The sequence below is a fragment of the Panthera tigris genome, chromosome B2, assembly GCF_018350195.1.
Source record: "Panthera tigris isolate Pti1 chromosome B2, P.tigris_Pti1_mat1.1, whole genome shotgun sequence".
Lineage (NCBI taxonomy): Eukaryota > Metazoa > Chordata > Mammalia > Carnivora > Felidae > Panthera > Panthera tigris.
This window is the reverse complement of record NC_056664.1, coordinates 114,432,524-114,454,521: the sequence shown is the minus strand read 5'-3', so window position 1 is coordinate 114,454,521 and position 21,998 is coordinate 114,432,524. Positions and strand designations below refer to the sequence as shown.

Genomic DNA, 21,998 nt, shown 5'->3' with positions numbered 1-21,998 from the left:
CATTCAGGGTGCCTTTCGGAATGGCTATAGGGCTGTAACCTTGCCTGGTATAACAGTTACTTCTCAGCCAACTTCCATATGAAAGAAAGCACTTATTTTTTTCACTAGGAGTGTTCCTAGACCATTCCTCCCAACTCTTAATTATGTCAGACATGTATACATAATAGGAATACTTATTTGGCACATGGGGTACATAGATAAGGCAACCTACAGCCAGAGGCTACCAGCCAAAACCACCAGTCATTCCAGAACCACCTCAGGTGGTTACTTCAAGGAATGGGGAGTTCAGTATGTCGGCACCCTTGTAACCTATTTGTGGCATACCAGGTTTCATTGGTACAGGTTGGGAATAAAGTTCATTGCCATTCTCAAGTTTCTGTTTTCTCTTCCATAAACTTCTCTTTCTTAGGGTGATTGACAAAGAAAATTTCTTCTTCTTCTTCTTCTTCTTCTTCTTCTTCTTCTTCTTCTTCTTCTTCTTCTTCTTCTTTATTCAGGGAAAACCCCACCCTCATCCATAAGAGCCCACTTATCTATCATCTTGACCAAGAAAATCACACTAGCTTACAATACTATAACATTATACTAATTTATTTGGTCTTACCATCATATGCAGTAATAATGATGACATCAATGATGGCTAATGTTTATTAAGTGCTAAATAGATACCAGGTGCTGGTCCATATGCTTTTAAAAATTATGTTCTTTGGGACGCCTGGGTGGCTTAGTCAGTTAAGCATTCAACTTCAGCTCAGGTCATGATCTCGCGGTCTGTGAGTTCAAGCGCCCCATCGGGCTCTGGGCTGACAGCTCAGAGCCTGGAGCCTGCTTCAGACTCTGTGTCTCCCTCTCTCTCTGCCCCTCCCCTGCTCATGCTCTGTCTCTCTCTGTGTCAAAAATAAAAAAAGAAAAAATTAAAAAAAACATTAAAAATTATCTTCTTTGATCCTCAAAGTAACTATTTAAAGTAATATTAATATTCTCATTTTAAAGTTAAGGAAACTGAGGTACTATCTCCATTTTACAGATGACGATATTGCTTGAGTCATACATCTATTAAATTCAGATCCTGGATTTGAACCTGACCCTAGAGTGGCACTCTTATCTGTGATTTTTACCTAGTTAAATGCCTAAGAAGGAATGGATAGAGGAATTTTATGCATGCATTGGTGCCTGTGTGTGTGGGGGTTTGATAATTGTATCTCTTCGGCAGAGATAAAGATCAGCCCTGAAATTCCATCCTGCAGTCTTACCTCAACAACAGACCTCCTGGCTTTGGTATTTCAAAGAAAACTATATGTCCCCCACCCCTGCAATGTAAGATTTACAGACACAGTGCAGCTTAATTTAAATCATGAAATATACATACCTTTCCCTCACCTTTTGGATGAGAGTCTGTTAATTGTCCTCCTAACTATATCTATTCTCTCTTTCTTTTGTAGTAATGGTTTCAGCTGTTACCACAGCTACCCAGCTAAAGATGATACAACACAGCTCGCCTGAAGCTTATCTGGGCAGCTTGATTAAGTTTTGGCCAGTGCATTGTGAACGTATTTGATGTGTGAAATTTCTGTTGTATGCCACTAAAACAAAAGAAATGTTTCCTCCTCTTCTCCATCTCTCTTTCTCATCTTTGTCACTAACTGAAATTTGGACATGATCATAGGAGCAGGAGCAGACATCTTAGAACATAACACAAAGTCTCATGTTGAGGAAATGAGAGGTTACAAAAAAGCTGGAACCAATACAGATATCATATAAACCCTGACAAGTTACCAGTAAATTGTTACTTAAGAAAGAAATAGATATTTGTTTGTTTGTTAAACAACTGTTGTTTTACGATTTGTTTCATCAGCTGAATTGAGCTTCTTGGGTTGGGTTCACAACCATTCATTATTTTGTTTCTCAGTGTAGAGAAAGAGTTTTGGCTCAAAGATATCAATTAATATTACAGAGAAATCATTTGGCTAAACACAGCTGCCTTCAAGTCAGTGGTTGACTCAGAGATTTTCCCAGAACAACAACGGTTTATATAACTAAAGGAGCTCTTCGTGTTTTTTCTGCCCAAAAGAAAGGAACAGTCTTCTGAAAAAAGTAGTCAAATTTTCTTTTCTACAGTACAGTAACCCTCCTCCCCTTTTTTCTTGGCTACGATCAGTTCTATTAAATATCAAAAAACTTTATTAGGCTTAGCCAATGCTAAGTGTCTACTAGTTTACTTGTTTTCTTTCTTTACCATTTGTGTGTACCTTCAATTTCCAGTTACCTAGAATGTAAACTTCCCAAAGAAAAATAATCTTTTGTTTTTGTTTGGCTGGATTGGTTGACTTTTTGTATTTTTAGTTTCTGGTATTGTGTTCTGAATTGTGTAGGATCTCGGTAGATGATATTTAGTGATTATAAGATTGAGTACTGGAAATTCTTTAAATATTATACCTGTCAGCTCAATTAGATATGAAACTTTCACTGTTTTCAAAACTTCATAGAATTATAAGGATGGTGAGCTCTTTAAACTGGGTGATTTAACATGTAGAATGAACTTTAGAATTTTATTATGTTTTATAATTTCTCAATCTCTTTCAAACATAAAATTTAAAAAAACATTTACCATTCTTAAAAATGATATTGAAATTTTATCTGTTGCAGACTTGTTTTAATGGGAAAAGTTTATAAGAAATATTATTTGATCTGCAAAAATAAATTATATCATTAAGTAACATAACTATATAATGATTTTAATCAGTGTTTATTTAAAAATATTTACAAATAAGCAAAGGGGAAGAATAGAGAGAGAAACAAATCAAGACACAGACTCTTAATTATATAGAACAAACTGATGGTTAGCAGAGTGGAGGAGGGTGGGGGGGATGGGTCAAATAGGTTGATGGAAATTAAGGAGTGCACTTGTCAAGATGAGCACCGGGTGATGTATGGAAGTATTGAACTACTACATTGTACTTGTGAAACTAATATAATGCTGTAGGTTAACTAACTGGAATTAAAATAAAAATTAAAAAAATTATTCACTGAATAAAACTATAAACTCTAGACATTTTGCATAGGTGCCTTATAATAAATATTACACATGATAGAAGAACTTGAGTACATTTAATATATTTTGAGGACAATACAAATCTTTAATCTTCTCTTTACGTACCAATTATTTTTTTAAAAATTCTTCAGTAAATCAGAAAACAGGGAAGGGAAAACAGGCAAACAAAGAAACAGACAAAAACAGAAAAGGAAATCTGCAGTATAAATCCTATACAACACTTTACAAATGTAAGGGTAGTGAGTTTCAACATTTTACATTTCCACCCAAATGTAGACATTGAATATTCTGTTTATCACATTGTCAATGCACTTTTGGGAATCAAGGGTCCCACTCTGTTACAAACAAGTAGACATATTGAAAAGAGAATGCAAACCCTGTGCAACTAAGGTAAGACTGATAGAGTAAAATTTTTCACAAAGATAAAAACATCACTCCCATATAAGCATAAAATGAACACATGAAAGATTTTATTAAACTCACTAAATCAGAGAACCAGTGAGATATTAAACCCATGTCAAGCACACACATACATGCATGCAAAAATACAGTCAGAAATGCTGAAATAAATTTTCCAGTATTCAAACCTGATTATCATCCTTGAATATGCAATGTTTAGGGTTATCTTTTGTACAAGGCATAGGTCAATTGTATGTATAATGGAAAAATCTATTTTTATTTCAATGGTAAATAATCATTTGCATTGCTAAGTATCATTTATATCTATCAATTTTCTGTAAGTCAATGTAATCATATTCAAAGCTGCATATCTCTATAGAATCAGACAGTTTCTAAAGAGTCTGCTAGATGATATTCGGCTCTCCACTAAAAAGACAGCTGTTACTTGTTTTTGCTCTTTACAAGTCTTGGACAACTTCTGACAAGCTTCAACAAAATCTTGACACATGGTGTATACTAAAGGGTTAACTCAGCAGACTTTGGATGTTCAAACTCTGCACAATCTAAAGAAAGGATAGGCCTTTGACTGACTCCTTTTGAATATCTTGCCTGATACGAGTGTATACTTTGGAACTTGGGCCACTCTAGATAGCTTATGTTCATGATGTGACTTATGGTAAATGTCAGTTCTTCTATGTCTGGGGTTCTGGGCCATGCTGTATTAGTTTGACCTCTGAGGGGGTTGCTAAACATTGAGTAATTAAGGTCAGTCATATGGGCACTCCACACCTATGTAACTCACCTCTAATGTAATCCCTGGACACCAAGGCTCAAGTGAACTTCCCTGGTTGACAATAATTTATATATGTTGTCATCCACCATTGCTGGTAGAATTACATTCTGTTCATATGACTTCAGTGGGAAAGGACAACTGGAACCTTGTCTCCTGCTGGTCTGTATCATTTCTTCATAATAAGCTATGAGTGTAAGTATAACAGCTCTTCTGAATTCTGTGAGTCCTTCTGGTAAATCATCAAACCTGAGGGTGGACATTCAGGCAGCTATTGAAGGAAGCCTTTAAAAGACAGAAGTGAGGAGCTGAGAAACTAAGCTTGTTTTTTCATGTTAATTTAGTGTTTATTAGAATGGTCGTTTGTCCCAGACCATAGTCACAGATTCCTGGAGTTGATCATAGAGGACAATGGGAGGGCTACTTATGGCAGCCTCTGTGCCTCTCCCCTACTAATCTTCGAGATGACTCTCCATTGAGCTCACCTCTCTCCTTCCCAGCTGGCCTCCCAAAAGATACTCTGGGATTCCTCTATTCTCTTTACAAACTAACTTTGGAGTATAAATTCTATGACCTTCCTCTTTAGGACCTGGCTTTTACTTCTCTCAGTAAGAAACAGCTTTTATAAATCAAAAGCTTTGATTTACAAAACTAATTTTTTCCTGGCATGGCACAAAGAACAAATTTTGGGAGTAAAAAATACCATATTGGTTTTTTTCATCTTTGCAAATACAAAAAATACTAATTGTTTTGCAAGTGGACAGGCAATTCCTTTATGTCATGCACTGAGTGCCCCCCACCCATCTACAATCTACTATATGATAATATTCCATTATTAGATTCTTACATTCATATAAAAAGATTTTGGCAGTTGTGAAAAAAAACAGTTTCCCCTTCTAATAAAGTCTATTTTTTCAGGATTATTATCTCCCCAAGTATTGACAAATTCTTTGAATCTCAGAACTAAATAATGACTAAAGCTCTCTCCTTGACTGGGAAAATAAACTTCATGTCTTGGCTTTAATGGTGGGAGAAATGCAGAAGAAGAATCCAGTTACTGATGACGTGTTATTTCCTTAAACTTACTACTTAGCCTTAGGACATTTTTACTTTATCTTCTATAAAAATTACTTTGACTCACTGGATGGCAGAGCCAAATATTGCTAGTGTGAAATGGCTGCCTTATTCCTCATTCAAAGATTTTTAGTTTCATGGCAAGAAACCTTTGAGGGGCGCCCAGGTGGCTTAGTTGATTAAATGTCCACCTAGATTTCGGCTCAGGTCATGATCTCTCAGTTCATGAGTTCTAGCCCCGTGCTGGACTCTGCGCTGAGTTCAGAGCCTGCTTGGGATTCTCTTTCTCTCTGCCCCTCCCCCACTCATGCTCGCCCATGCCCTCTCTCTCTCTCAATAAATAAACTTAAAAAGAAGAAGAAGTAGAAGTAGTAGTAGTAGTAGAAGGAGAAGAAGAAGAAAAAGAAGAAGAAAAAAAAGAAGAAGAAGAAGAAAAAGAAGAAGAAGAAAGCCCTCCTCAGTAGGCACTATTAACCCTCCCTGAAACACTCAAGGGCACACTTTTTGAGAAGCATGATACCATGTTATACAACTCAGAGAATGCCATTCACATTCATGTAAGTTGCACTATAAATAGTTTTATAATGGGGCAACCTATGCTGTAAGGAGTGGCCCTGAACATATTTCAGTTGTTTGACAGATTGATTTGTTAGAAAGGGTAACTGTGACAGCTATCTTCAAACATTTTAAGGCTGCCATCAAGAAGAATTAAATGGTTGTTTTCTGTATGATTCCAATGGCTAAAAATAGTTCTACTGTGTATATCCTATAGGAACACATATTGCACTTAATAAAATGTGGAGGTTCTTAACAGTGAGAATTGCTCAAAAGTGGAGTAATTTACTTTGAAATAATTGGAATCAATCACTGAAAGTGTTCAAATATAGTTTGGACAACTGCTTGGTAGATATGCTGTATAGAGACTCAGTCATTGTAGTAATGTAGGTAGGATTAGATGGTATTTAAGCTCCTGTTTGACACTGAAACCTAATGATTCAAGAGATCATTAGAATTAACAGCACTGTGCTTAGAGATGTAAATGAAATTGAAACTCATCCTATGGCTGCCATCCAGCTATATGAAGTTGTGATTGTTATCAAGTTAAGTGTTTTATGCCTCAATTCTGAGAGATGGCCTGGAAAAAAATGGTAGATTCTGGGAGTCTATATTCTTCTGACAGATTTCTTATAACTAAGCCTTTGGGAGTAAATTAGCTCAATATGAGGATTAAAAATGTTTAAAAATATAATAAATAAATAAATAAATAAATAAATAAATAAATATCAGCCAGTGGGGCTTAAAACAGGATAAGTCATAGTGCAGGACTGGGCTGGAAATATTTCATACCTGGCATGCCACCTTCAGTTGATGGATGGTCACCTGGAACTTCATGTTGAAGTTGATTATTAGGCCTGGTTGGGATTCAGCTGGACATGTGCCATTGGGATTAGTGCTGGGAGAGGAAAATGGTAGAATATAGTCTAGATATTTGTCATCCCTCTCATGCAGAATACTTGGCACTCTAGTTAGAACTCATGGAATTCATCTCCTAGGGGACTTCACCTGCTCATGGCTTTGGATCTTAGCTGTGTAGGTCCAAAAACTCAAAGAATCCAGGGTCAATTAGGTTCAAGCATTGCCTTGTACAATCAGAGGAGTATAATGTACAAATTAGAATGCCAATGTAATAATTTTCAATTAGAACTATTACTGTCAAGTTGATTAAAATTCCTGTGTTTTCTAGCCAGGGCACTCAGGCTGCTGGTGACATTGAGATAGATGAGTTAATAATACCAGCTAAGACTTAGTGTATTCGTTTAAAACTTTCCTTTTCCCAGTGTGTTCAGATTTCACTCTAACTTTCTAACTTCCTGAGACTATATCCTGGTTCCCTTCGTTGACTTTGGTCATACATGTGTACTTAATGGTTTAGAATCAACTGGCTGTGGTGAAGGACCAATTTCTCTTGTTTTCCCAGTCCATTATGGGCTGGTACTTATTACAATAAAATGCAATATAAATGAATTATTATAAAATAAAATTAAAAAACAAAGACATACAAAATACAGGCATATCTTTTATATTTAATTCGGTGAGCACAAAATAGCTTCAAAATTCTTACAAAAGTTTCTAAAACTTTATTCTCAATTTCTCAACCATATTTCATAAGCAGAATACTTAATGAAGTGTTCAATGCTAATGAACTTAAGGAAAATTTATAATACAGTAGAGCTTAATTTTTATGCATTGAATGAACACATTACAGTGCATTGGAGTCCATGTATAATCTATTCAATCAGCATATTTATATTCATTAAATGAGATGAAGAGAACAGGTTTATTATTTTAAATGGCTTAGAAGTCTATAGTACCTTTATTTAGTATTTAGGGTATAAAACATAAGCAATTATATTAAAGTATGTAAAATGTACTTGAAACCAAGGTCTTCCTACAATAATAAACCAATTTCCAGTGCAACATTGTTCATATGAAAAATTATAATACTATTTATGATATTATTTTGAGGGTTAAAACTTGGGTAAAATGTGGGGAATATTTGATCAGTAGTAGTGTCAGAAGATATAGAACCACTGACTTGTTTCATCATCATAGGAAAATGTTTCATAGATGTGTAGGAGAGATGGATATTCATTTCATACATACACATCCCAAATCCTTTTGCTCTGATAATTGTTAACACAAAGAACCACAATGATGACTTAATACCAATTTGCAAACTCATTATAGATTTATTGAACCCATTTAATTGATTCTGCCATGAAACAAACACCAAGTTTTTAGCTAACATAGAAAACTATGAATTTTTGTTCTTTAGCCACTAAAACTTAGTTATTTAAATGTTACACACATCACATAGAGTGGTTAAAAAGTGGGCATTTTCTGGTTTCTGGCCTCACTACTATTTTAATCTGCTATATTGGTTCTCAAACTTCAACCTTTCCAACCTATTCTGGCCTTCATTGCTTTTCTGTGTTAATACTTTTTCTTTCTCTTTTTCTTTCAGGCAAATTTTTAAGTTCTAGTTAGTTAACATATAGTGCAATGTTGGTTTCGGGAGTAGCATTTAGTAATTCATCACTTACTTATAACACCCAGTGCTTATCATAACAACTGCCCTCCATAATACCCATCACCCATTTAGCCCATATCCCACCCACCTCCCTCCATCAACCTTCAGTTTATTCTATATCATTAAAAGCCTCTTATGTTTTTTTCTCTCTCTCTTTTTTTTGTTCCCATATGTTCATCTGTTTTGTTTCCTAAATTACACATATGAGTGAAATCATATGGTATTTGTCATTCTCCAGCTGACTTATTTCACTTAGCATAATACACTTTAGCTCCATACACACTGTTGCAAATGGCAAGATTTCATTCTTTTTGATGGCTGGGTAATATTCCATTTTTATGTATACCACATCTTCTTTATCCATTCATCAATCAATGGACACTTGGGCTCCTTCTGTAGTTTGGCTCCCTGTTTATACTTCTAGAGGCTCACCAACATTCACTACAGTTTCCGGCATATTCCTGTCATTAACCTTGAACTTCCTGGATAACACTTACATGCCCATCTCACAAGAAGAACCCCATGTTTATAGAGATGAGACGTTATACCTTAATTTTTCTTAGTGTGGCCATCATTTTTCTTACTACCTGATGCCCTCTTTATGTCGATATTTTGGCAGTAGGGTAAGAGAGTCTGTATGACCTTTCGAGATCATTTCCTATCAGTGTTCAAATTTGTATACATTTCTGTGGTATATCCAGTTTCAGCTGGTGGTATCCAACCCCAGTAAAGCTGAAAGCTTGTTGTTTCATGCCTACTTATTTCCACACTGCGTTCCAATATGATGTTCATCTATCTATTTTTAGGCATATTCTTCATATAGTGGGAATAACTTTGTCTCTGCTTTACAGGGAATGGAGATGGTCTTTTTACGGACGACTGGCCATGTAAATGTCTGTTACAGCCATAGGCCACTTCAAGCTTTATGCCTGTGGTACACTATCTAGAGTTTCATTTAGAAAATTGTATTTATTACTACAATGAATGCCTTAACCACCAAGTACGACATTGCTAATAAAATTTTTTCATACTTACATGTTTCCTTTGTGGGAAAGCTTCTTCTTGGTAATTTGCACTATTCTTAAGCAAAGAAAAAATATTCACACCTGTTTATGAGGAGTAAAAACACATCTTCACTGGCAATCCCAATCTGACAAGGCTCTATATACACTGTCATACAATACCAATCAAACTTTGCAGATGTAATTTTTTAATTCTACACCTGTCTCAGATTGTTTCATGAGCACCACCCTCAGGTTCAGCAATATAAAGATGGTAAACTTAATGGTAAAATAGGAAACTTAATGAGTAAGAGATTCATATTGTAGAATTACCCATCTATGCCTTGTCTGGTTAATCTCACATATGCTTGTACATTTGATATTAAATATGTCAAATGATATGCTGGTTACTCATTCTTTCTACTATATTCACAATAATTTATTGTCACTTGACAGTAAAGCTAAGTTATATATAATTCAATATTCACCAAGGATCTACTAAGTGTCAAAAACTGCGTTACTAGTTGTGTTTAATGTGAGGGTAGGTATAAATATAGTTAAGAGTTATCACTTCTCTAGGAACTCATGATAAATTCTAAAACATACATAATATCAGTGGGTAGAAGATAATATCCCAATAGCAGGCTGTGATAATAATCGCATAAGGGCTGTGATAATAATCACATAGGGGCTATAATGGAGATACATGCAAACAGCTTTAGAGCACAGAGGAGAGAATAATTCTCACCTAGGTGTAAGAATCAAGAAAGACTTTGAAGAAGATGATGAATAGGAGCTGAATCTTTAGGTTTTGTTGAATTTTGAAAGGCTGATGAGGTAAAGGGGTGAGTGAGTGACCTGGTAGGGCAGGGGAAGGAATTAGGGAATGGAGAGAATGGCTACCTCTTGAGTAAAGGGGAAATAGCCTCTAAATAATGTAAGTTTCCTTCTCCTGATTGCCACATGCTTTTAACTTTGTATACGAAATGGAAGAAAATCTATTGAACCAATTGTTTTGGCTGTTCCAATGTGATCATAGCATTGCTTATATGGATTGTCAAGTAAGGGATGAGCTCATAAAAGGATATTAATGTGTCGTTTTTATTGAGCAAAGTAGCATTACAGAGAAGGTGATTTCAAAGGCACATGGCTCTTTCATTACAGCCTTCAGGGGCAATGTTTGATCACTGAAAACAGGCTGCTTTGTTCCAGCTTCCTCTGATGTTTGGCATTATCCTGAATACATATGCTCTGACTTGGAAAGAATCAGTCTATAAAGATTTAATAGATTCGAGATTTGCATATTCAAAATATATGTCATGGTTAAAATGAAATGAAAACTATTTTAATATCTACATCTGTATTATACATAAACACATAGTTCAGGCATATCTCAGCAAATTTTTAAAAGGCAATTACGTATGTTATATGTGCTCATTCTGAGATTATGAAAGTTGGCTATTTTAAAAATTAACCATTTTACATTTTCACTGAGGAAAAATATATTTTAGGAGACATTATGTTGATGATAATAGAGTACGGGAACCCTTCAAGTTTCAGGGATTTGTGATTTGCCATACGTTCTTGCTACCTTTCATGGACATAACTTTTTAGTGTTTTGTGTCAGCAACCACTTTCTTTATTAAAAATGAATTAACGGCATTCTTGATTAGAGAAAATTGAAAGTCACAAATATTTAAAGGTAAATATAAAAGATTAGTATTTGCATGAGGCTCTTTTCCTTGTATGACTGAAAGAAGTGACTTTTTTTTTTTTTTTTCAAAAGGAGAGCTTCTTGGAAAGAGACCTGAAGAGTCAAAACCTTTTTGTGTGGTGACTAATACTCTTAGAATTTTCTCCTCGTAGAATTCTCTGGCTTCTAGTCCTGTGAATTGATATATAATCTCGCGTAAATTCATCTTTTAATTTTGAATTCCAGTGGAACCTTTGAGAAGGCAGTCTGATATACATTACATCTACAATTAGACACTCATCGCATCAATATTAAGCCTAACGGACTTCAGCTCATGTTCTATTTCATATGACAAAGAAAAATCTTACCATGTCACTTCCTGACTAAAAATCTTTCTTTTTCCCTGTCCCCATTTACAATGTCCTCCAGCTCAGTGTCACTGAATGCTTTTGTATGGCATGTCCTTCCCTTTCTGGTTAATTTGGAACAGTCTCAGAACAGAACTTTTTTTAGTTATACATTTGTGGCCTAGATCACAGCGTCCCAAACATTAATGTATTTATGTGTCATCTGGAGATCTTGTTAAAGATGCAGATTCTGATTCAGCATTTCTGGGGTCAGGCCAAGAATCTAACAAGCTCCCAGGTGATACAGTAGACCGCACTTTGGATAGCAAGCCCCTAGATACATATGACCTCTCATCAAATTGATATCAGATCCTGGACCCAGATAACTGAAAATTAAGATTCTCTGACTTTGAGGTTGCATTAGACTTTGACTTCTTTGTTTATTGGTAATGTCATAAAGATGCTGCATGATCTGGACTTCCTTTTCTTTTCTAGTCTTCTTTCTTACCCTTCCTTACTTTAGATTTGAGACATTAACAAACTACTTACAATTTCCAGAATGTATCAAACTCTTTCACATCTCAGTGCCTTTTCAAATACTGTCTCTCCAACATCTTCTGTTGTTTCCTTTAAAGCTCAGCTTAGCTGTTGTCTCCTCCAGGAATCCTTCCCTAATCGCTTTACCTTGTAATTGCTTAATTAAATGCTTCCAATATTCTCCCACAATGTGCTGTATTTTATATGTTATAACTTTCTGATAATATGTTGTAGTGTGTGCTTACTTGTCTGTTTGCTTCAAGGCAGTGCTTTTTGGGAGGAAGAGGTTATGCATTTTATCTCTGGTACCTACCACTAATCACAATGCCTGACACATAGTAGGTTTTCATTAAAGTTTACTGAGTGAATGAGGAAGAGTGGTGGATGTGTTGTAGTTATGCAATAATATAATGCAACATTTTCTTTCATGAGGTTTGAATGGAGCGTAATACAAACTAAAGTCATAAAAAGGTAAGTACAGAATGAGATAATACTGAAGATATAAAATGTTAGTATATGATTAAGTGCCAAATGAGGATCATAAAAAATAGCTGTTCTGAGTTCATTGGAGGAAAATGTCACTATATATTTGGTATTATTTTTTTTTAAATATTCCAATTGTTCCGCAAAAGATTTGAGACAGCTAACAAACTATGTTTGGGAGTGAACGAACGTTGTGAACACATACATAGTAAGGGAATAGTATGAGAAAAAAGGGGAGTTATGAAAGTACATACTCAGGACTTGAGGAGCAGATATACTAGCATATTTGCAAAAATGGTCCTCATTAAATACTGAACAGTAAGGATGGCGTGCTGGACTTGCATTTCCACTTTCTACCTTGGAGGCTGACTTCTGTGGCGGCATCAGCAGCTTCCTTGTCCTCTGGCTTCTGGCTGACTTTGGCCAAAGAAGGGTACCCTGGCAGAGGATCAGACGGAGGGAGAAGAGTGAGGTCAGGATATTTACTTTCTTGCGTTGCCCAGAACTGTCTGTGCCTCTGTGTAAATTGCCCCTTTGTTAAAATCTCCTTAAATTATTCTAATTCGCGTGTGCCCCCCTGCTCCCTGTTGACATTCTGTTACAGTGGCAGAGTTGTTTAATGCTAGATTGGAAGCCACTCTTCATAACTTTTAGGATAACCAATGATGCTACAAAAATGTTTTTGGTGCCTGCTATATATCAGTAAGATTCTATGAGGAGGGGATTCAATAAAGAAGAATTCAGAAAGCAAACCAACCAACCTGAAATCTTGTACTCATATTGTTCACATTTTAGTATGGTAAAGAGGATATAAATCATATTGGAGGTAGGGAAAATTTGATATGTTTAAATCCCCACAGTTCTGTAATTTTTTTTACATCAGCCTTTCATTTACTGTTCAGGTGTAAAGTAATAATACCTCAGAGATGTAGTTTTCGAGTTGTTTCCCTTTTTACTTGGGGTAGATTATCCAGACATTTTTGCCTCTTCTCTTTCCTGTTGTTCATGTTCTGGTTATTTCACTGCTCACTTTCCTTCCATCAGGAGATAAAAGGAAAATAAATGGATGGAAAGCTTAACTTTAGTATCTATGATAAAAGGTTTATTAGGAAAGAGACTGAAATTCTGAACTACAGTGAATCTTTTCAGTTTATCTGGGCTGGTCTGCCCCCTATTGCCATTAAGATATCAAGAGATGTTTCCAGCTTGTCAAAAATCAAGAGATTAGATGGACAAAAAATCTTATATTCACAAGGATGAAGAGAAACAGGTTTAATAAGTAGATAGGATGCTCTTAATATAAGGCCCTGTTGTGCAGACCTTCTATCTTTGGATCTTGGATTGTAATACAACCTTGTTTGTAATACATACTTAGATCATTGTTGACTCACAGGAGCTTAATTCTGTGACCCAGCAAAAATAGATCATAAATCCCAGCGAGGGAAGACATGTTTGTAGTTTGACCTTGGAATGATGAGCTAAAGGTGCTGAGGAAACCATAAATCTAATTTACAATAATAACAAAAATAAGGTTGTTTATACTTTGCCCAGTGCATGAAGTGAAAATCTAATATTTTTCTTGGTACATGCTGTACATTTTGCCAAGCTTGATTAAATTCCTATTTAGTAAGTAGGTAGCTAGGAGAGGAACTGAATAAAAACACTTTAGATGAGGCTTTAGACTCTTGCTTTGTTCTTCCTTATTTCTTTTTTTTTTTAAAGCTGTTTCAACTCTTCCTTTTTTTTAGGTTCCATTTATGAAATGTTTGGAAATGAATGCTGTTTATCAACAGGAGAAGTAATTAAAATTATTGGTCTCAAAATTAAGAAGATCATAGCTGAAATTTGTGAGCACATCGAGGGTTGTGAACATCCACAACCATTTGAGCTGCCTATGAATTTTCCAGGTACAGTAAATTGCAATGATTTCATATTTGTAAAACTATTGTTAATAGATATATACATCTATACAGTTGAAAACAATACAAAGTGGTAGCTTTTTTTTTCACTCTAGGGAAGTGGGTGAAAAAATTAGAATTTTTTTTTTCCATACAGTGTTATATGAGTTTCAGATGTACAATATAGTGACTCAGCAGTTCCATACATTACTCAGGGCTCATCTTGATAAGTGTGCTCTTAATCCCCTTCTGTTTAATCCAGTCTCCCACCCACCTCCCCTATGGTAATCATTGGTTTTTCTCTGTAGTAAGAGTCTTTTTTTTTTTTTTTTAATTTGTGTCTTTTTTCTTTGTTTCATTTGTTTTGTTTTTGAAATTCCACGTATGAGTGAAGTCATGGTATTTGTCTTTGACTTATTTCACTTAGCATTATACTCTCTAGATCCATCCATGTTGTTGCAAATGGTAAGATTCCATCCTTTATTAGGGCTGAAAATATTCAGCCGTAATATTATTCCATTATTCCAATATTCATAATAATGAATAATATTCTGTTATATATGTAACTTACTCTAGATATATTTTATATTCCCATAATATCTTGGTCACCAATAACATGTACCTTATTGGATAGTCACTGATGATTTTCTTAAAATTTTTTTTTTCATTATTTTAGAGAAAGAGAGAGGAAGGGGCGAGGGAGAGAGAGAGAGAATCTTAAGCAGGCTCCATGCTTAGCATGGAGCTCGACTTGGGGCTCAGTCCTACATCCCTGGTATCATGATCTGAGCTGAAATCAAGAGTTGGATGCACAACCAGCTAAGCCACCCAGGTGCCCCTGTTGATGATTTTCTTATTTGCCTTATTCTCTAGACCAGGGGTTGGCAAAAGTTTTTTTTTTTTTTATAAGAAAACAGATAGTAAATATTTTAGACTTTGCCACCAGATGGTCTCCCTCACAACTATTGCACTCTGATCCTGTAACATGAAAGAAGCTATAGGTGGTACATAAACCAATGGACATGCTGTGGTTCAATAAGAAATAAATTTAAAAAACAGATGTCCAGCAGAGTTTGGCCTGTGAACTGTAGTTTGCTGAACTCTCCTCTAGACTAAAACTTCTGGACAGATAAAATATCACATATATGACTTTGTATATCTAGTACCAAGCACATTTCCAGTAGTTGTTTATTGAATGCATGAATGAATGAATAAATGATGAGCTGAGGAGAGAAATCTAGTAAACATTTACAATATGATGTGATTCATGGTGTGATTGAAATATGCCTGGATTCCATGAGAGTCTTGATAAGGAACATCTAGCTCCTGTTGGCCATGTTTCAACATGGATTTTGAAGTCATTATATCTGAATTCTAGTTCTGCCACTTGTTAGCTGTATAACCTTGCCAAGTTATTTACCCTCTTCTCATGAAAAATGGGAATAATAATTCTATCTCCTAGTGTTTGAGGGAAGATTAAATTTTGAAATATATTTGAAGTGCTTAGAATGATACTTGTCATATAGCAAGGGCTATAAAAATGTGTCAGCTTTTATTACCATTATTATTACTATCATCAGTGGAGTGAAGTTTTTCAGAGCATTTGAAAGAATATTATACTTGGGCTCTGATTTGAAAACTGAAAATAATCAGTCATATGAGGAGAAGATTCTTCCACGTTCTCCAGTATCTTCTTCCTTTCAACTCAAATCTTACCCATCGTTCAGTTCTATTTACTCCTTCCTACCCCCATCCTTTATAACAATGGTCCTCTAACTTGGCTGCACATTGCAATCACCTAGGGAGATTTAAAATATTCTGATGCTTAGGCCACTTCCCTGAGATATTCTGATAGTCTGTAGTGAAGTCTGGTTACCAGAGTTGCCTAAAGCTACCAGGGCGATAATACTGAGCAGTTAAGGTTGCCAACCATTGCTTTATAAGAAGTTTTTCCTAAGTATTCTAATTGGATGTAATAATTTCCTTTTTGAATCACTTTACTCTTTTATGCCTTAATCATTGCATTTATCACATTTTGAATGTAATTGAAATTATTTGTGTGCTTGTCTTATGAGAACCAACTGCTTCGTAGATTACAACATTGCTGACAACAGAATCTGAATCTCTTTATTGGTATAATCCCCACAGTGTTTAGGAGAAGATGTATATAATAAATATTTAGTAAGTTATAATGACTTTCTAGTAGAAAGATTGTTTCTTATTAGAGTAGTGAAAACACCTAATTTTTGGGAATATATATATATTTTATATATTATTATTTATTATATTTAAATGTAATATTTATGATAAGTAATTAGTTTACATGATTATAGAGATTGGCAAATCCAATATCTACAGAGCTGATTTCCCACAAAATCACTTACCTTTTGATTAAGAGTTTAATTTGGGGAGTTGCTATTTAGAATATCTTTTTGAGTTTTCAATTTATATGATAAGCTTGCATCAACTGAGCAACAATTAAAAATATTTACCTACAGGGGCGCAGGGGTAGCTCAGTCAGTTAAGCATCAGACTTCAGCTCAGGTCATGATCTCATGGTTCATGGGTTCAAGCCCCACGTTGTGCCCATGTACTAACAGCTCGGAGCCTGCAACCTGCTTCAAATTCTGTGTCTCCCTCTCTTTTGCCCCTCCCCCACTCACTCTCTGTCTGTCTCTCTCAAAAATAAATGTTAAAAATTTTTTTTAAGTTTCTAAAAAATATTTATTTAAAAAACTAGCTTTAATGTAACAATCAGGGCTAAAATGGAAAGGTAAAGTGATTGGTGATGATATACTTTCTTTTAAAAGAGGACTCCTAGCTGATGATGAAAGGGATCACAGATATAGGAGTATTTTTGGTACATCAGCTCTAGGGAGAAAGAGAAATTAAGGCCACTAATATTTTTTAAATTAATTTCAATAGAAACATCTCTTTGTTTGTACTCTATTTAAAACTCAATTTAAACTCTCAGAAATTAAACTCAGAAAGTATTTTAATATATATTTTAAACATCCTTTCTTATTTGGCAATTTCCTAAGTTTCCTTTTGTTATTGATTTCTAATTGCATTCTATTGTGGTCAGAAGACATACTTTCTGTGGTTTCAATCCTCTTAAATTTTTTGAGGCTTGTTTTATGGCTTAACACATGGCCTACCCTGGAGAAGGTTGCATGTGCACTTGAGAAGAAGGAGTATTTTGCTGTTCAGTGGAGTGCTCTACAGATGACTGTTGGTTTGTAGTGCTGTTCAAGTCTTCTATTTCCTTAAGAATCTTCTGCCTAGATGTTTCTATTATTGAAAGTTCCAACTACTCTTGAAGTTTTCAACTATTACTGTCAACTTTTGCTTCATGTATTCTTGAGCTATGATGTTAGGTGTATATGTGCTTATAATTGTTATTCTTCTTGATGAAGTGACACTTTCATTATTATATAGTATTCTTCTTTGCCTCTAGTAAAATTTTTGTTCCAAAGTTTGTTTTTATCTGATTTTAATGTGGTTACTACAGTTCTCTTTTGGTTACTATTTACATGATCTATATTATATTCTTTAACTTTCAGACCATTTGTGTCTCTGAATTTAAAGTATGTTTCTTATGGGCAGCAAACAGTTAGATGATGTTTTTAATCTGTTCTGCCAATCTCTGCCTTTTAATTGGAATGTTAAATCCATTTATACTTAATGTAATTACTGATAAAGTAGGACTTACGTCTACCATTTTGCTATTTGTTTTCCATATGTCTGATGCTTTTTGTGTTTTTTGTTAAATAGATGTTTTCTAATGTACCTTTTTTTAAAGATTTTAGTTTTTTAAGTCACCTCTACACTTAATATGGGGCTTGAACCCACAACCCTGAGATCAAGAGTCACACACTCTAGCAACTAAGCCAAACAGGCACCCCTCTAGTGCACCATTTTATATCCCCCACCCTTTTTTTTTAAATTAAAACTCTATTTTATACAGGATTTTTAGGTTCATAGCAAAACTGAGCAGAAGGTACAGAGATTTTTCATATGATAGCTGCCTCCAAATAGGCATGGCTTCCCCAATATCAAAATACCATGAAATATTTTTGTGGTTTATAGCTCATTTCTTTTTAATGCTGAATATTTCATTGTCTAGATGTGCCACAATTTATTTAGCTATTTACCTACTGAAGAACAACTTGGTTGTTTTTAGTTTTGGCAATTATAAATAAGGCTGCTATAACATTCATGCGGAGGTGATTGCATGGATAAGTTTTCAGCTTGTTTGGTTAAGTACCTAGAAACATAATTGCTGGACCATATGGTAAGAATATATTTAGTTTAAAAAAAAAACCTGCCAACTGTCTTCTGAAATGGCTATACCATCTTGCATTTCCACCAGCAGTGAATGGGAGTTTCTGGTGTTGCACATCCTCATCAGTATTTTGTGTGGTCAATGTTTTGAATTTTGGCTATTCTGGTGTGTGTGTGTGTGTGTGTGTGTGTGTGTGTGTGTGTGTGTATATATATATATATATATATATATATATATATACCTTTGATATCTCATCATTGTTTTAATTCTCAATTCCTTAATGACATATGATGTGGAGCATCTTTTCACATGCTTATTTGCCATCTGTATATATTCTTGTGTGAAATGTCTGTTCAGAGTTTTGCCCACTTTTTAAATCAGGTTTTTTGTTTCCTTACTGTTGAGTTTTAAGAGTTTTTGGATACAAGTCCTTTTTCAGATATTTTCTTCCATTTTGTGGCTTGTCTTCTCATTCTTTTGGCAGCATCAATTACAGAGAAGAACTGTTTTTAAAAAAAAAAAAAACAGGAGCCTGGCTTGCTAGTTATTTCTTTGCTACATTGTCTTTGGTGTCATAACTAAAAAGTCATCATCAAATTCAAGGTCACCTAGATTTTCTCAAAGTTTTGTTTTTTCAAAAAATTTTTCAAAGTTCATTTATTTTGAGAGAGAGAGAGAGAGAGAGAGATACAGAGAGAGAGAGAGCAGGGGAAGGGCAGAGAGACAGTGAGAGGGAGAGAATCCCAAGCAGGTTCCACACTGTCAGTACAGAGCCTGATGCTAGGCTCATACCCATGAACCATGAGATCATGACCTGAGCTGATATCAAGAGTCAAATGCTTAACCAATTGATCCACCCAGGTGCCCTGATTTCCTCAAAGTTTTATAGATTTGCATTTTACGTTTAGGTTTATGATCCATGTTGAATTTTTTTTGTGTGTGAACAGTGTAAGATCTGTGTCCAGATTTTTTTTTCATTTGGATGTCCAGTTGTTCCAGCACCATTTAATGAAACACATTTCTTTACTGCATTGTACTGCTTTTACTCCTTTGTCAAGCATTGTTTGAGTGTATTTATTTTATTTTACTTATTTAATTTAATTTTATATTTATTGTTTAATGTTTATTTATTTTTGAGAGAGAGAGAGAGAGAATGAGCAGGGGAGGGGCAGGGAGAAATAGGGAGACAGAGAATATCAAGCAGGCTCTGTGTTGACAGCACAGACACAGGGCTCAAACTCACAAACTGTGAGATCATGACCTGAACTGGAGTCAATAGACAGATGCTTAACCAACTGAGCCACCCTGAGGCCCCTAACTGTTTTTATTTTAAAATCCACTTGTTCATTACTAGTATATAAGAAAGTGATTGGTTTTTGCATATTAACTTGTTATCCTACAATCTTGCTACACTCAGTTATTAATTTGGTCTATTCTTTCAGATTTTATATATAGACAATCATATTATCTGTGAACATAATTTTTTTTGTTCTTCCCAATCAATTGACCTTTTATTTCCTTCCCTTGTCTTATTGCATTAGCTAGGACTTCTGGTACAATGTTGAAAAGGAGTGGAGAGAAGGGACATCCTAGCCTTGTTCCTGATCTTAGTGGGAAAGCTAGTTTCTTAAGTATTATGTTATCAGTAGGTTTGGGCTTTTTTTAGATTTTCTTTATTGAGTTGAGGGAGTTTGCTCCATTTCTAATTAGAGTTTTTGTTGTTGTTGTTGTTTTTTCTTTTTACATTGAATGGATGTTGGCTTTTGTCACTTTCTTTTGGCATCTATTGATATGATCATATGATATTCTTCTTAGCCTAATAATGTAATGGATTACATTAATTGTCTCTCAGCTGTTGAACCATCTTTGCATAAAAGGATAAATCCCACTTGATTGTGGTGTATAATTCTTTTTATAAATTGTTGGGTTTGATTTTCTAATATTTTGTTGAAGATTTTGCATCTATATTTATGAGCAATATTGATATGTAGTTTTTTTCTTATATCTTCTCCCGGTTTTGATACTAGAGTAGTGCTCGTTTCTAAGAATGAAGTAGGGGGTATTCCCTTTACTTCTGTCTTCTAAAGATGTTGTAAAGAATTGTTATGACTTCTTTCTTTAAATGTTTGGTAGAATTCACCATTGAACCTGTTTAGTCCTGGTGCTTTCTGTTTGGGGAGGTTATTAATTATTGATTCACTTTCACTAATAGACATAGGCCATTTAAATTGTCTGTTTCTTCTTGTGTGAGTTTTGGTAGATTGTGTCTTTCAAGGAATTGGTCCATTTCATGTAGGTTATCAAATTTGGGGCATGGAGTTGTTGATCATAATATTATTTTATTATCCTTTTAATGTCCATGATGTCTTCTCTTTTATTTCTGACTTTAGTAATTTGTATCTTTTCTTTCTTTCTTTTTTTAACCTGGCTAGAGACTTATCTATTTTATTGACATTTCCAAAGAAAAAGCTTGTATTTTTGTTGATTTTTTTCCTATTGATTTCTTCTTTTCCATCTTAATTGATTTTTCCTATAACTTTTGTTATTTCTTTTCTCCTGCTTAATTGAGTTTAATTTGTTTTTCTTTCTTCCAGTTTTCTAAGGTGGAAGCTTAGAGACTGATTTTTAGATCTTTCCTCTTTTCTAGTATATTCATTTAATTCAGTCTCCTTCTAAGCAGTACTTTCACTTCATGTCACAGTTGATAAGTTGTTATTTTCATTTTTATTTAGTTAAAAATATTTTAAAATTTCTCTTGAGAATTGTTTTCTTTGACCCCAAGTGTTATTTAAAAAAAATTTTTTTTTTTTTAACGTTTATTTATTTTTGAGACAGAGAGAGACAGAGCATGAACAGGGGAGGGGCAGAGAGCGAGGGAGACACAGAATCTGAAACGGCTCCAGGCTCTGAGCTGTCAGCACAGAGCCCGACGTGGGGCTCGAACTCACGGACCGTGAGATCATGACCTGAGCCGAAGTTGGATGCTTAACCGACTGAGCCACCCAGGCGCCCCCCGCCAAGTGTTATTTATTACAGGGGTGGGCGTAGTTATCTTTCTGTTATTGATTCTATTTTAATCCACTATGGTTTCAGAGCATCTATTGTATGATTCTATTTTTAGAAATTTGTCAAGATGTTTTATTGCCCAGAATGTGGTCTATGTTTGTGAATGTTTCATGTGAGATGGAAAGGAATGTGTAATTTGCTGTTGGATAAGTGTCTATAGATGTCAGTTATATCCACTGATTGATGATGGTGCTGTTGAGTTCAACTATGTCCTTACTTTTTTCTACCTGTTGGATTTATCCATTTCTAATATAAGGGTGTTAAAGTTGCCAACTATGAATT

At 34.8% G+C, this 21,998-nt stretch overlaps 1 protein-coding gene across 1 annotated transcript in view; it reads left to right on the top strand.

The window, feature by feature from the left end:
* The window catches only part of THEMIS (thymocyte selection associated), a 190,415-nt gene that overhangs the window by 33,261 nt on the left and 135,156 nt on the right, over positions 1 to 21,998 (top strand). Inside the window, exon 3 of the mRNA XM_042987140.1 lies at positions 14,216 to 14,374. Within this exon, the coding sequence (XP_042843074.1) occupies positions 14,216 to 14,374 (159 nt within the window). The remainder of the gene's footprint in view (positions 1 to 14,215; positions 14,375 to 21,998) is intronic.